Below are 15,176 nucleotides of genomic sequence, written 5' to 3'. Positions count from 1 at the left end.
TTAATACATTTGGCCCCGGTGGGGGCAAAAGATTCTTTAGAAATTAGCCAGCTGAAAGGGTAATTTACCAGGAGGGTTCTAATCTTTTTTTAACCTCTGCAATGTGACAGACATCATTAAAATACCAGGGCTAAAATACAATTTTCCACCTTGTTTCCACTGCCAGATACAGGACGAATGTCATCCACATTCCCGTGGTGGAGTAGGGTGGCTTTTCTCTATCCCGTTCTTTTCCATCCAGAAAGCACGCTGGAAGGCAAGTGAGTGGTGCTACTGTAAGAATAACCTTGATGCCAGTCTAACATGGTCAGTCAGTCATACAATTGGACACGCCATCATATTATCTCACGCCCAGTCACGACACACCTTTTCTGAGGATCTCTCATTCACTTAGTTTCTCACCTTCAGCAGGGCCAACATTCTCATTTGCATTCAGTTTAAGTATTTATTTCATTTATTAACATAACCAGTAGAACTGAGTGTTTTAAAATATTTATTGTATTTCGTTCTAGAAATGATGGTACAATTACGTCACACACCTTTGGGAAGGCATATTTATGCTTTCACACCAGAGCAAAGTTTTATGCATGGCCAGAACTGGAAATACCTAAGCCGTGAATAACAAAGGATAATGCTGTTGATAGGAGGAGCCCTTGTAAGTTTTCAAAAGCTTTCTTCTCTATCATTTATTTTCGGGCAGATATCAATCAGTCCAGTGGAAGGAGTTCTGAACATAAAAGGCACCTAGAATAAAAATTAGACCTTAACTAACAAAAAGAGGTGCACATGTTTACATCAAGAAACAAAAAGCCCTATTGATGCAACTCTCCTGCAAGCCAATGATAATAATAAATGCAAAAGCTATTGCAACTGAAGTCTATAAACACTTACCTGAACCTGGTTCGTGAGCTGGATAATGACAATCACTTGGTGTTTTTAAACTTGTGGATGTTTTATCACCATTTAAACAAACATGAGTACTGTTATTTATATTCACAGGTTCTAGGGGGAAGGCTCACTCTAATTATTTATCCATAGCCAAGATTTGTTTTGCTTTCTCTTAAAATCCACTGCTATGTACTCCATTGATGGATGCGTTAAAAATCACTGTTGTCAAAAAAAAAAAAATTACTGTTGTCCTTCGAAGAATGTAGCAAAACCTAACACTGCTACTTTAAACCAAATTCCTTTAAATGATTATAAAGCCAGTAAAGCTGACGTTTTACTATGATTTAAGCACCTGAAATATATTCTAACCAACTGATATTCTCTGAGCTAGAATCAGGATCCTCAAAATTTGTATGTATGTACAAATACTGCAAATTAAGCTAATAAAAACTTGGAAAAATACAAACAGCTTTTTTAGTACAAAGATCCAAAATCCACATAGGGGTCTGTACTAAGAGGAAAATGAACAGGAAGCCAGCAAACGTGTCTGCATTTTCTAATCTGGAGACAAAGGCCTCAGCGGAGCCAGGTGGTATTCAGCTGGGTCTGGTTCTTGATGCTGGTATCCATTTTTAGCACTTCGCGAATGGCCATGGTCGCGTAGGTAGAAGGAGGGAGAGAAAAATCCATCTTCAGAGCTCTGTATTTGCCTTCTGCCAGGCAAGAAAGAACAGTCAGAAAGTAAGGCAGCTGCAGACAGACTGGGGCGAGTCACATAATCTCTATACAGATAAAAGAACTGTGCTCCTTTCTTCAGCCTACTTCCCATGGGGCCTCAGAAAATGAGGCATGGAAGTAAGAGGTCTGTGAGTGAAGGATCCAGCTGAATCCCTATAGTAATTCTACCTGGAACCTTCATAGAAAGGGTAGGTGACAGAAGAGCACAGGAGAGAAACACACGTAAAATGAAAAAAAAAAAAAAAATTTACAGTACAGGGTGAAAACAGACAAAGGAATGGCAACAAGAATTTGACAATGAAAAGGCATTTTTAGACTCTCTTGCTGGGTTTTCACTTAACTTTGTTAACTCTCTATGGGAGTGGGGAGGATATTCAATCACCTAATATCACAATCTTCTATAATGTTCATTCATTTTCAGTAGGAAATACTCTTTTAATCACTGACCTCCAACTGTAATCATAAAACTAAGATGACAAACATAAAATAGAAATCATAGAATGGGTTGTGAGATGGTGGTGATTATAAGATTTTTTTTTAAAATATGTTTTTGTATGAGAAAACATTTCAAAGTTGACACAGAACTGATGGCTGAGTAAACTTACCAGAAGCAAACACTGGTGGTGGTTTCCCTTCTAGGTTGTCCACATCTGTGTTGAAGAGTGGAATTTTAGGATCATCATATGCAACGACTTCCCTTTGAAACACATAAAGAAAAGTGTGAATGTGAATTTCCATAACAGGCACTAAGTTACTCATCACCATTTGTTCAGCAAGGAAAACACACACGCCTAGTGTAAATAATTCTAGGTGGGAGTATTCAGTAACAGAATACGGCCATATTTTATAGAGAAATACTATATAGCAAGGTGACAGATGATGCCAGCCTATGGTAAAAATAAAAAATGTTTCCCTAGGATGGAAATTCCTTTTGTATGTAGTTGGTAAGTAGTAAACTTCACTTGGCAGAGATGCAACTGAATTAATCACAGCATCTGTACTTTCTCCAGGGCGGTTATCACCACTAACACCACCATGTTGCTGTGAGAAACTGCTCTCTGGCAAGATGGAGGCCAACTCTGTCAGCCTCTTCCCACAATCCAGAGAAGAGGAGGGAAAAGGAAAAGGGAGAAGAGATGGAGAGAAGGAAGAGAACTTCCTGACAGTGGGCAACTAGTCCAGGGTTTAATTGTTTAAATTATCAAATAAAGCTTTACATAATACTAGGTATTTAAAGTATTTTAAAATGGGTAATACAAGTATCTTTTTCTCTCTAGAAACATGATAATGAAACAACCATATCAGTGTGCAACTCAGAGCTAATTCTGAGTAAGGTAACTTGAAAATCTCAGTTTTTTAGGAATAGGGAAAAAGTTCATTCTCTGCACATCTCTTCAATAATTTAGCAATGTCAGTAAGATGTAAACTTAGCCACTTTCACTATATATTTGAATTCATTTATCTCCTGATAATTTGAAAAATACCAGGTAGTAGCAGTAATGAGAATAGTATTCAATAACAGCAATAACACTTTTATGCCAGGCTGTAAGCAATGAAAAATATTTATATAATGAAAAAGGTTAAAATCTAGTAGTTCAGTTCTATTTCATTCCAGACTATTACTCACCAGCTGACATTCTGCGGACGAATAATGATCTTTCGGTAGGCCCCTGATAAGGAATAATCTCTAATTTTGTGTCTCATGTTGTCAATATCAAGATTGTCCGCTGTGAGCATTTCCCTGTAGGCTTCACTAACTAATATAAAACAAAATCAGTTGGAATGCAGCATGTCAGCAAGCTACCTTGAACTATAGAGAGTAACATAAATTGTCACCTTAACAAAATTAATCATCTCAATTTAACAATCCAATCTGTTCTCTGGAATTAAAACGTACTGACTTACTAACTAGTACTAGGTGTCTCCCATTTAGGTTTGGTCGACTTGTAGGTTATTTTTGCAACCAGGCACAGTATCTGGGGCTAAGGGTCCCAAGATGGCTACAAAAGGCCATTTCATCAGAAGTTACTCAACTACAATGTGTATGTACTCAGAGTTGGAAGAGACCATATACAGAGCCTCTAACTCCTTCAGGAAGAAGGTAGTTATAAATAAATGTATAAAAATAAGAGACCTGGGAACATCATCTGGCTCACCCTCGCACCTGATGTAGAAACTTTTTTACAACACCAGAGAGAGACAGTCATCCAGCCTTTGCTTTCACGTTGCCATTTACAGGGAGCTACCACTTTGTGAGGCACGCAATTATTGGAAAATTTTTTCTGTGCCATGCTGAAATATGTCTTCGTGTGACTCCTGTCAACTGCTTTGGAACACAGATTAATTGCTTTCTTCCACATGTGTTCGTAAGTACTGGGCCTTTAAGCCATGATCTCCTCTAGACCAACAAGTTCCTCCAACCGTCCCTCCTTTGATATTTCTGTACTCCCCACTGACCCCGCATCTGCCTTGGGTAACAGGCTTACGTTAATAGTAACACCGGATACTTTTCATGTAGACTACCACCAAACTGGCCTTTTCCATCTGTACACTTGATCTTTGAACGTAAACATGAGAATTTACATTTAACCCTATTAAATGCCCTCTGCAGTTCTTTTTAAATACTTATTTTCCATATAATTAATATTAACTATTTTGGGTTATACTACTTGCAAATATGATAAGCAGATTTCTTTACTCACGTCATTCGTAAAAAACGTTGGTTAGACCAGGGTCAAGGAAAGACTCCCTCACGACCCACTTGTGAGGACAGCAGGGATCCCTAACTGAGCACTGCTGACACCAAGTGTGCCTACGTCATGGATCCACATGCCTGAACCACCACCCAGCCAGTCTGTGAGCCCCTGTCTTGGCCACGAGGTCTCCACAATCGGCTCTGTCAAAGGCTAAGCTGAATGTATGTTTTAACTGATACTAACTAGCCCAAAGTTTCTGACCTTGAGAGGTACCAGAAAGAAGAAAAGAATGCTTTCTTTTTCTCTCCTGGAAAGAGGGCAAGTGTGGCTCCAAGCATCTCAGTGCCTTCCTTCTCTACCTCCTGGTACTGGTCTCCGGTTCCTCGCTGCACCACCTGTGCCATCCACGCAGCGCAGGCAGGCCACCCCACCCTTGTCTACCGCCCTTATTCATTCTCCCTGCTCTTGTCTAATCCTTTTCCCTCCAGGAGGCCAACCTCACACAGCAGTCTGATTAGTCAACATGTAAATGGCAGACTACCACTCAACTCTTTTATAAGTATTTGCCTTATCAAAGAAGGGTGTTAATCCTAATCATTCTGTAATTTCAAGGAATATAACGTTGATAAGTAAACTAATTCTGGGCTCTTGAGAGAAAAGATGTTTTAACAGGAAAACACCTCCGACAGACCAGCCCTGGTGAGGAGTAAACTTCCAGGGTCAGTTCCACCAGGGTAGTCCCACGCTCAGGGCTGTTTTCTTTTTTACAATTTCTGAATCCTTCAACAGTAAAAGTTCCAATTCCCCTGTCAAAATGGCATCCATGAAGGTACAGAAGTAATTCTTATCAGCCTCTGGGGAATGGGAAATAAGGGTAGGGAATACTAAGATTCCAGTTTGTAAACTTCTGAGCCCACTGACTCTTGAAACACAATGAACAGGTATTAACTTAACACGGTTTAAAAAAAAAAAAAAAGGTTAAAAAAAGCAACGTTAAAGTATAATTATCCATTCTCTTTCTCAATGACTCTTTCCAAACCCTTCCATCCTTAGTAAGAATTAGTGAATTTCAGAAATTTTAAATAACAGTGCCAATAATAACAGCCACAACAATAAGGATACCAACACTATCACCATCACCACCACCTCCACCACCTGGTTTCTTAATTTAAATCATCCATCTGAATGCATCTATTTCAGGGAGACTTTTATAAGCAAACACGGCTTATGTATGTTTGAAATCTAAACATTTTTTTTCAAGTCGGATGGAAATTAAGGTTCTAAAATCATATTTAAAATACGGATTTTTTTTCCCCTCTCTCGACTCTTGGCTGCCAGTGGCTTAATTATGTCCGACTTTAACTATCTTCCCCGGAGGGAACTTACTTTTATGCTGGGGGTAGATAACATCAAAACCAGGCAAGGGCATTACCACATCATGGATGGAGTAATTATTAACATCGTCTTCCTCAATACAGGTAACTGCAGCTGAAAATATACCAATGGATAAATTAAGAAGAATTAAGAAAACAGGCAGTATTTCCACAAGCCCAACCTTCTAAAATTACACATCTAAGCAATCAGAAATGCAAGCGTGCCCAGGTTCACTGCCCCATGAAGCTTAGAGAAATTAATTTGGAATATATACCTTTCTGTCTTTTCTATTCTACCCGAAAAATAAATATCGTGGATTCAGAAAAAGTAGAAAACTAAAAATAATCTATTTCTCAGCTGCACCCTCACGTTTTAGGACTCCTGGCTTTTAGCTTCTTTTTCCTCATCAGACAACACTACAAAATACTATTTGGAAAGTCATCACAGATGAATGCATTTTGCTAAAAGCATAAACAATGGGGGAAAAAAACCCCGTCTGTATTTAGAGGATGAAATGTGGTGGAACAGGGGACATTAAAATACACCAGATGTGATCAATATTGGGTGAGGAAAAATTAAATCAGGAAAAGATTAATTAAAATTTCCGTACAAATGAAAAGCTTTAGTGCATTTACTGGGCACACCTGCAGATGAGCAGACTGTCTCCAGGAAGTAGCCGGGAAGAAACGGACTTTGGAAACAGACTTGATTTGATTCCCAGACTTCTCTCTCCCTTTTTAATTTTTTTAAAAAATTAATGTTTATTTATTTTTGGCCACACTGAGTGGCATGTGGAATCTTAGTTCCCCGACCAGGGATCAAATCCACGTCCCCAGCAGTGGAAGCGCGGAGTCTTAACCACTGGCCCGCCAGGGAAGTCCTAGCCTTCTCTTTTTAACCAGCTGTGGAACTTGGGGTAAGTGACTGAACCTCGTGTGAGGAACAGAGAGAATGCTTCACAGTAATACTGAGCTTTAAACTAGAAGATGCAGGTAAAGGGCTTACTTAGCAGAAGGCCCAGCACACTGTGAGGGCTCAACAGCAGATGGGACTGTTTGCATGTCTTATGAACATTTCAGGCACACAGTGTGCACTAAATGTCTACGATATCACAGCCCCATGTAAAGTGCACTCCAGTCTTGTGTTGACTTAAAGAAACTCTTTAAGACTGGCCAACGACAGCAGGGAGGCTGAAGTGCACCCAGAAGTGTAGAGAAGTATCAGCTAGACCCAGATCAGGGTTTGCAAAGGGATCTTAGGCAACACTTAGTCCAAATCTTATCCTAGTTGAGGAAATGGAAGCCCGGAGAGAGTCAGGTGCATATTTTCGAATCAGATGCCTATTTTTCATTACATATGACAGATCCATACCAGTCAGTCTGAGCTTACAATGTCTTTCCCTTTCAAGCTTACCAGACAGCTATCTTAACCAGCAGCCAGGCTGGATGTTAAGTACTAGTGTCAAATAACTGAACCCAAGTTTGGGTGAGCAAGGATGGTGTCTGCCCTTTTACCTCCTTTGAGAACAAGGTCCCCCGGGACAGGGTTCAGTCCGTACTCTTCAATCCTCTTGCTCACCATGTTGTTCCACACATAGCTCTGATAGCTATGAATATACATTAAGCGATTGTTTCTTGGTATCTGACGGGATAAAAATAAAAAACAGGCAAGAGAAAAAAATATATACATTCCAAATATTAAAAGTACTGTACTTTCCAAGACATCCCACTTGTTTAGTGGTGCCCCTAGTCCAAGAAACTCGTAACTTCAATCTCCCATTTTTCTAACAGCCTATAGAAACAGTAACTGACACACAGCCACCAATTTTAGAGACGGAAGCCCTCAGACTAGGGGGTGTTCATGATCAGCAGCAGCTGCAGCGGCTCCCGTTTTGCACCCACAGTTCAGACGTTCATGTGAAGAAAGCAAGTGCTTTGGAATTTATACCCTAAATCAAAGATACAGACTTCAAACTCAAGGAATTTACACCTCAATCATAGAGCTAACAGTGCTTTCTAATTCTATGGAAGGAGAAAGCCTGTATGACTGAACTGACGACTAATTTCCTGCAGCAGGAATCCTGATTTTTTTGTACATCTGGGGGAGAGTAATCAAGACTTACAGTTAGGAGTTAAACTTTAGTCTATCTGTACTATAGTACACAAACACCAGTATAGGCTACACTTACCATGATGCTACCCAGTCTTGAATCACCACAGAGAAACCACACTAAAATGTAGTCGTTTAGATCACTTACTGCCCAACCCTCTCACTGAAGCAGGTTACAGCTCTGATGCTACAGAGACTAAGAAATGAACTCTATGATGGGTTCTGAATTTCTCAAATACCAAGATACTTTTTAAATTTCCTCGTAGGTATTTTCCACACAGATGCTTTCCTCGTGCCTTGCATGTTAACAACCACTGCCCCACTGCCTGCACCCACCACCCTCCCCTATCACCACCCAGGGTCTCAGCAAGGATCCCGCAGGCAACACCCCTCTCAGAGATCGCCAAAGGATCCTTATTTACCTTCTGTTCTTCCAAAATTTAGTAAAATATTTAAAGATAAAAAGTTCAAAGCATTGAGCCACCTCGAGTCAGTGCCTGACTTCACAAATTGCACTCACTATGCCAAATGCAGAGACTATATTCTTCAGTCCGTATTTTGAAAGTCCTCGGAGAAGCTGCCCTTCCACACACCTTTTGACAGGTAGTTTTCGGAGGGCAGCGGCTGGGTCTTTGGTCTTCGCCCATTCCTCCCTGCATTTAACCAAGTACCCCTTTTCAGCTGGTGGGGGGAAAAAAAGCTGTGATTAAACAATTTATCCAAAAGACAGTTCTATAACTTAAAACACTTCACAGAGAACACAAAATTAGAAAGTGCTATTTGTAAGAGAGATACTCTGAAGCACTTTTGGTCACCTGAGAATAATCATCAGAAAGTGAAAAGATGGGAAGGGCAGAAAGTTTACAGAACTAGATGGCTTTCAACATGCTACCACCCCAGGACTTAAAGCCAATGACTGTTCATTATCAAGCTGACTCAACATCAGACAAAACCTTGGTAGTCCTTTCTTCCTTCCCTCTCTTTTTCTACTGTATTGTCAAATTTAATGGGTTACTTTCCATAAAATTAGATAACCTTATCTCTTTTAACTTGCAAATGAATAATTATCCAAAGTGGGCATAATTATTTTGCTGATTTGTAAAGTGGTACTTAAATCCTTTTCCATACAGTATGACATTAGTTTTTAATGAACTCTCCAAACTTAAAAATCCTCAGTGTGTTTTTGCCAAGTTTTTATATTGTATTACATTTTGCTTTAAAAAATAACCACCAGTGAAATCTGTTTGGATTCCTATATGTTCAGAGATTTAATACGGCATGGAGAAAAGGAAATGAATGTATTCATTTATGAATTAATAAATTAGATGAGCTAAAGACCTGAAAATAAGATATAAATTATAAATCTCAAATATATACATAAAACTTGTGTAAAAAAAGACATAAATTATACTTTTTACTTTAAAAACAGTTTTAAAAATTCTGAAATAATGATCCCAATTTGTACCTATACTTCAATTCAAAGCAATTCCATGAATACCTAGTCATATATTCTTTTTTTTTTTCTTAAGATTATTTTTATTCTCACCTCCAGAACGGGGTTTCAATATTAAATCCATGACTTCAGCCCAGGAATTTTGTAGTATAGCTCTAAAATTAAACAGCATTTATATTACTTAATTTTGCATTAAGATGAATGTTATTTGCCCAAGCCTGTGGAGTAACAAACCATATTAACTTTATATATTTTATTAAACTTAAAATAAGCAGAAAAACTAATATAACATAGGTTTCAAATGTAAATGTCAAAAGAACTTAAGAGAAGAAAATTAAAAATATAATGTTTACCCATAACATTTAATATCATTTCACAGTTTTAGAAAGCTGTTATAGTATAAATACTACCTAGTCATGCTTTAAGCTGTTATACATGGTATTATCTGTATAAATCAAAGTTGTCTTTATATACTAAAACTTATTTGAAACTTCTCAAAAAGTCTCCCATGTTAAATACTTTCTTGCCTAGATAAAGAGAATAAATACAATTTATCCTTCTCTATTATTCTTGCCAAAATGGAAGTATCTTTACATTTGCTGATTATAAGTTATACATGCTTCTTTAAAATTAAACAGTACATAAGAAAGGTTACCTGATATCTAACCTTTAAAAAATAAACACTGTTAACACTTCAGAGAGTAGTTTTCAAGACTTATTTGATCTTTAAGTGTATGCAGTTTTTTCTTTAACTTTTATTATACTCTCTTTTATCACACAGAGGTTGTATTTCATGTATCATATCTGAACATTTTTTTTTTTTTTTTTTTTTTGGCTGAACCGCAAGGCTTGTGGGATCTTAGTTCCCCCACCAGGGACTGAACCCAGGCCCTATGCAGCGAAAGCGCACAGTCCTAACCACTGGACTGCCAGGGAATTACCCGCTTCTGCCTGAGCTTTTAACCCTAACACTGCCTCAAAGAGGTAGAGGAAATACTACATGATATTTTTCATTTTGTGCTCTTAAAGATGCATGAACAAATGCAACTTCATGGAGTCAGCTGCTGAACCATGGACTGGTTCAAGAAGAGCCCCTCTATTCTCAGTGCTGCACCTGACCAACTAGTGAGCCTGGGCAGGCTCCCTAAGCCGAGATTTCATCTTTGCTAAAATAAAGGATTTGAAGCACCAGGAAGAACATGAACTAAACCTCTCAGATCACTTCCAACTCAGACTTCCACAGTTCTAACTGCCAGGTGAATAATTATTTAGGTAACACAGTCTCTGCTGGACAGCAGGAGAGCATAAGTAAGTTTATAAACCCAAGTATTTATTGATGGCATTCCCACTCTAGCTCGCAGTACAGAGATTTCCTGTTATCTCAAAGCTAATCAGAGAGTTCTTAAAATAAATTTTACTTGCTAATTGCACCCTATACCACTTTCTTTAAAGGATGGGGGAAGGGCAGGTACAAGTTTAAGAAACTAGGAAGCACTTGTTAACAGAGATCATAAACTACACCATCTCCTTCAGGCTACTTTGGGTCTGAGTTACCCAACTGCTACTGTTGGGTCACTTACTGAGCCAAGATTTACCTGTAAAAAAGAAAATAAAATAGAATCTCTGGATGGGCTATCAGGGGAGAGAGAAAAACTTTACTTTTCAAGTTATATCTTTTTGAACTCTGATTTATTTTTTCACCGTGTGCATGTATTATCATAAAACAGAAGGAGGCTGTGGATCAGTTGGTCATCCAAAAGGATGAGACACACTGCTTTGTTTGGCCCAGATTTCCATTTTTTCTAGGAAATCTAGAAATAATTAAAAACACCACCAACAAAAAACATCCTGCTTCTTTTTTTTTTTTAAGGAGAGAGCTCTTTTAGACGAAAGTTAAGAAATTAAATACAAACCTTCCAACTTGATATGTGGGGACGGCTGTGGTTCCAAACCTTTGCATTCCATAGTAGTTAATAAATCCAATCTCCTTGAGAGAGTTCATGGCTTGTTCCACTTGGTCGTCAGTTCCAGTAATATTTCTGTAGGGGCCCAAATTACCCAGAGAAAAAAATGTACAGGCCAACACATTCAGGGATGCATATCACAAGTGACATGGCTTGGCTTCTGTGCCTTTCCCTTGCCCCCTGCAGCTTTCTACCTCCTGAGGACACTGTCTTTTTAAAAAATTGTGACATATACACAACACTAAATTTACCTTTTTAGCCATTTCTAAGTATGCAATACAGTAGCATTAAGTACATTCACAACGTTGTGCAACCTTTACCACTATCTTCATCTTCGCAAATCTAAACTCCGCACCTACTGAACAGTAGCTCTCCATCTCCCCGCCCGCACCTTATACCCCAGGTTACTTTTATTCTACAACCTACGTCTATGAATTTGCCTATTCTAGGTACTGAATATGAGTGGAATCATAGGCCGTCTTTTGCATTTCAAGGAGACAGCTTCTTTTCAAAGGTGGTGCTGAGTTTTTAGAGGGGTGGGCGTGTTGGTACAAACACTGCAGCTGTGTTTGCTCTCCCAGCCTCATTGGGCCCCACCCCGCCTTCCCGGCTGCCACGGGCATCTGCACCAGCTCACTGGGATTAACAACTGTTCTGAACAGACTCAAGGTGACACAGCAAGACCCTCTCTGGTCTGCATTCATACCCACAGCTCTTTACCTGAGGACAACAGTGAAGTGATTCCCTTGAAGCTCTCCCAATTTCAGAGGGTTTTTCTGATAGCTGAAATTCCCTAGCTTAAAGTTCATCAAGCACTTATTCAAGTGGGCAAGTCTTTGTGCAGTTATTCTAAAAAATACGAAATAAAAAAAGGAGCAGAAAGAGGGTCATGAGCTATCGCTTGGCTGAAATGGTCTAGGACACTTTACTACAGAAAACAGCAGCTTGAAATGAGACTACACACTATGACGATGGAAAAGAAAGGCACCGCAGCTGGTGGGGTGAGCCTACCTTTCATTTGCCTCTGGAATGTTCCTCCAGCATGAGGACACCTGTTCCTATTGGAATGATATAACCTGGGCCATATTTATATTCTTAGAGCCTCATGTTACTTACATACTGATAATGGAACAGTATCATCTGTGAAATTTTCTAGTTTTTGTGAGGGAAGAGGGGTGAGAAAGGGAGCAGAGAGCAATCCCTACAGGTAAAAAGATAGTTATTAAGCATTAAAAAAGTCATATTTTCATTTTTGTCCCTCAGAAAAGTATTGTAAACTCACTACAGAAAACTTGGAAAAATACAGAAAAGTACAGAACAAGAAAAAAAAAAAATTCAGTTTCATCACCTGAAAAAAAAATCTGTTAATATCTAACTTTGAATTTCCTCCCATTCTTTCTTTCTTAAATTCATGTCAAATATATTTATATAATATTTATCTTTATCTGACTATATATATGTAGTCAGAATCCTACCATAATCTGTACCCTCCTGCTATAATTTAAATGGCATGATAAAATTTTCATGAAAAACTTAACTTCTTTAATAGTAATACACATAGAAAAAGAAATACAGTACTGAAAGGCCTCTGTTCTATCTCTATCCCTCAATACCCCTCCCCACTGGCAGCCAATATTAAAAGTTTCTTGTCTATTCTTCTAGTAACACTTTCTGTACACACAGGTATACCTATTGTCTTCTCTCTTTTTGGAATTTCTTTGTAAGCTTTTAATACATATGTTATATATACAGAAAAGTGCACAGATCGTAAGTGTTCTGCTTGACGGATTTTCACAAAGTGAACACAACCATGTAACTAGCATCCAGATCTTCCCTTTCAAAAAACAATTTTTGTTACATTATGAATTGTTCAGCATCTTGCTTATATTCACTGAAAAAATGCATATTACAGACTTGGCTTATGCATACAGTCCTTCTAGAGCTGCCTCACTCTGTGTACAGCTTCAAAGAATGGCTGCTGCACTGCCTGGATCCTTTCTCTGACCTTTATCTGACCAGTCCCCTGTGATGGGCATTTAAATTGCTACCCATCTTTTGCTATTACAATCCATTCTATAACACATACCCTCGTATAGACTTCTTGGTGCATCTACATAAGTGAATGATTCAGATAAACCCCTAGAATTAGAAGGCAGGGATCTTAAATTTTAACGCCTATTGCCCTCCAAAACAGTTACACCAATTCACACTCACACCATTAATATGTAAGTGACTACTTCCTCAGGCCTGTGTCTCCTCACACAGGATGTTATAAACCTTTTTGAGCTCTGTCAGGCTGATAAGTTAAAAATGCTATCTTGGGGCTTCCCTAGTGGTGCAGTCGTTAAGAATCTGCTTGTCAGTGCAGGGGACACAGGTTCGAGCCCTGGTCTGGGAAGATCCCACATGCCGCGGAGCAACTAAGCCCACGCGCCACAATTACTGAGCCTGCGCTCTAGAGCCCGAGAGCCACAACTACTGAGCCCACGTGCCACAACTACTAAAGCCCACGCACCACGACGAAGAGTAGCCCCCTGCTCACCGCAACCAGAGAAAGCCCACACAGCAACGAAGACCCAACGCAGCCAAAAATAAATAAATTTACTTATTTTTAAAAAATGCTATTTTGATTTTTATCTGAATGCTTCTTACTATGAGAGAAACTAAACATTTCTTCATTATCTTGACTGTGAAGTACCTGTTCGTCCTACTACTTATTTTTCTATTGGATTGTTAATATTCTTCTGTTTTCATATATTAAGGAAATCTACCCTTTACCACATAGCTTGCAAATATTATCTCCCATTTTGTGAGTTTATTCATAATATTTTACACTTTAGAAAATTTCCCAACTTCATGTTAAAAAAAATCAAACTGGAGAAAATTGGCAACACTATAACGAAAGGTCTTATACCTCACCTGTAGATTTACCAATTGCTAACCATTTCCCAGATTTACTTTACATATATTTCTAGATATATGAACACCCACACATTACACATATGCGCATACATACACACATGCAGGTAAAACCTATGTATTTTTCTGAACCATGTGAGAGTGACCTGCAGACTAGGGACACCTCACCCCTAAAGTGAATGCAGTGTGTCTCCTAAGAACAGCAGGGTCTCCCACGTTTCTAACCACCAGTCACCCTCACAAAGCCAATGTGAATTCAAGGCCACTGATGAGCAGTCCACATCCAATTCACCCAATTCCCCCAATAACATCACTTAGATTTTTTTCTTTAAACCTCCTTAAATTCAGGATCTAATCAAGAACCAGGACAATCATTGTTTCCTCACATTAAGATGCCCATATTTTGGTGGGAATATCACGTAGGTGATGCTGTGGCTTTTTCAGTGTATCGCAGCGAAACGGTACCTCTCTCTCCTTTCCCTTTTTTTAGTTGGTAACCTGTGCGGTGACATTTTAAAAATTCTGTGACTATCCTCTTCCCCCATAGTCTTTCATCCAACTGTTTAGGTACCCGAGGATAATTTTTTATTATTATTATTTTTTCGCTGTGCGGCATGTGGGATCCCAGCTCCCAGAACAGGGATGGAACCCGCACTGCCTGTATTGGAAGCACAGAGTCTTAACCACTGGACCAGCAGGGAAGTCCCCCAAGGGTAATTGTTGGCTGAGGCAAATATTACTGTGTTGACTGCGAAAGACTGTTTTTCTATACCCACCATTCCTCCTATGTTAGCATTCTTCTACAAATAGGACTGTACAGTAAAAAATTTTTTTTTCATTTTCCCATTTAGGTTGTTAGATAATATAGAGCAGAGTTTTCTGTGCTATACAGTAGGTCCTAGTTGGTTATCTTTTCTTTTTAATTTTTATTTTATTTTGATTTAAAAAAAAATTTTTTTTTTATTTATTTATTTTTGGCTGTGTTGGGTCTTCATTGTTGCGTGTGGGCTTTCTCTAATTGAAGAGAGTGGGGAC

At 38.8% G+C, this 15,176-nt stretch overlaps 1 protein-coding gene across 5 annotated transcripts in view; it reads right to left on the bottom strand.

The window, feature by feature from the left end:
* Positions 1-480: 480 nt before the first annotated feature.
* The window catches only part of PUS7 (pseudouridine synthase 7), a 101,762-nt gene continuing 87,066 nt past the window's right edge, over positions 481-15,176 (bottom strand). For 4 of the 5 annotated variants that reach the window (XM_067745970.1, XM_067745971.1, XM_067745973.1 and 1 more), the window contains 9 exons: positions 11,943-12,071; positions 11,172-11,297; positions 9,352-9,413; positions 8,326-8,486; positions 7,211-7,337; positions 5,709-5,810; positions 3,254-3,383; positions 2,232-2,323; positions 481-1,601 (listed from right to left, as the gene is read on the bottom strand). In XM_067745970.1, the coding sequence (XP_067602071.1) occupies positions 1,465-1,601; positions 2,232-2,323; positions 3,254-3,383; positions 5,709-5,810; positions 7,211-7,337; positions 8,326-8,486; positions 9,352-9,413; positions 11,172-11,297; positions 11,943-12,071 (1,066 nt within the window). In that variant the 3' untranslated portion in view covers positions 481-1,464. The remainder of the gene's footprint in view (positions 1,602-2,231; positions 2,324-3,253; positions 3,384-5,708; positions 5,811-7,210; positions 7,338-8,325; positions 8,487-9,351; positions 9,414-11,171; positions 11,298-11,942; positions 12,072-15,176) is intronic. The other variant, XR_010945397.1, reaches the window with a different exon arrangement.

The sequence above is a fragment of the Pseudorca crassidens genome, chromosome 8 (assembly GCF_039906515.1).
Source record: "Pseudorca crassidens isolate mPseCra1 chromosome 8, mPseCra1.hap1, whole genome shotgun sequence".
Classification (NCBI taxonomy): domain Eukaryota; kingdom Metazoa; phylum Chordata; class Mammalia; order Artiodactyla; family Delphinidae; genus Pseudorca; species Pseudorca crassidens.
Note: the sequence above shows the minus strand (reverse complement) of the source record. Positions and strands in the feature narration are given on the sequence as shown.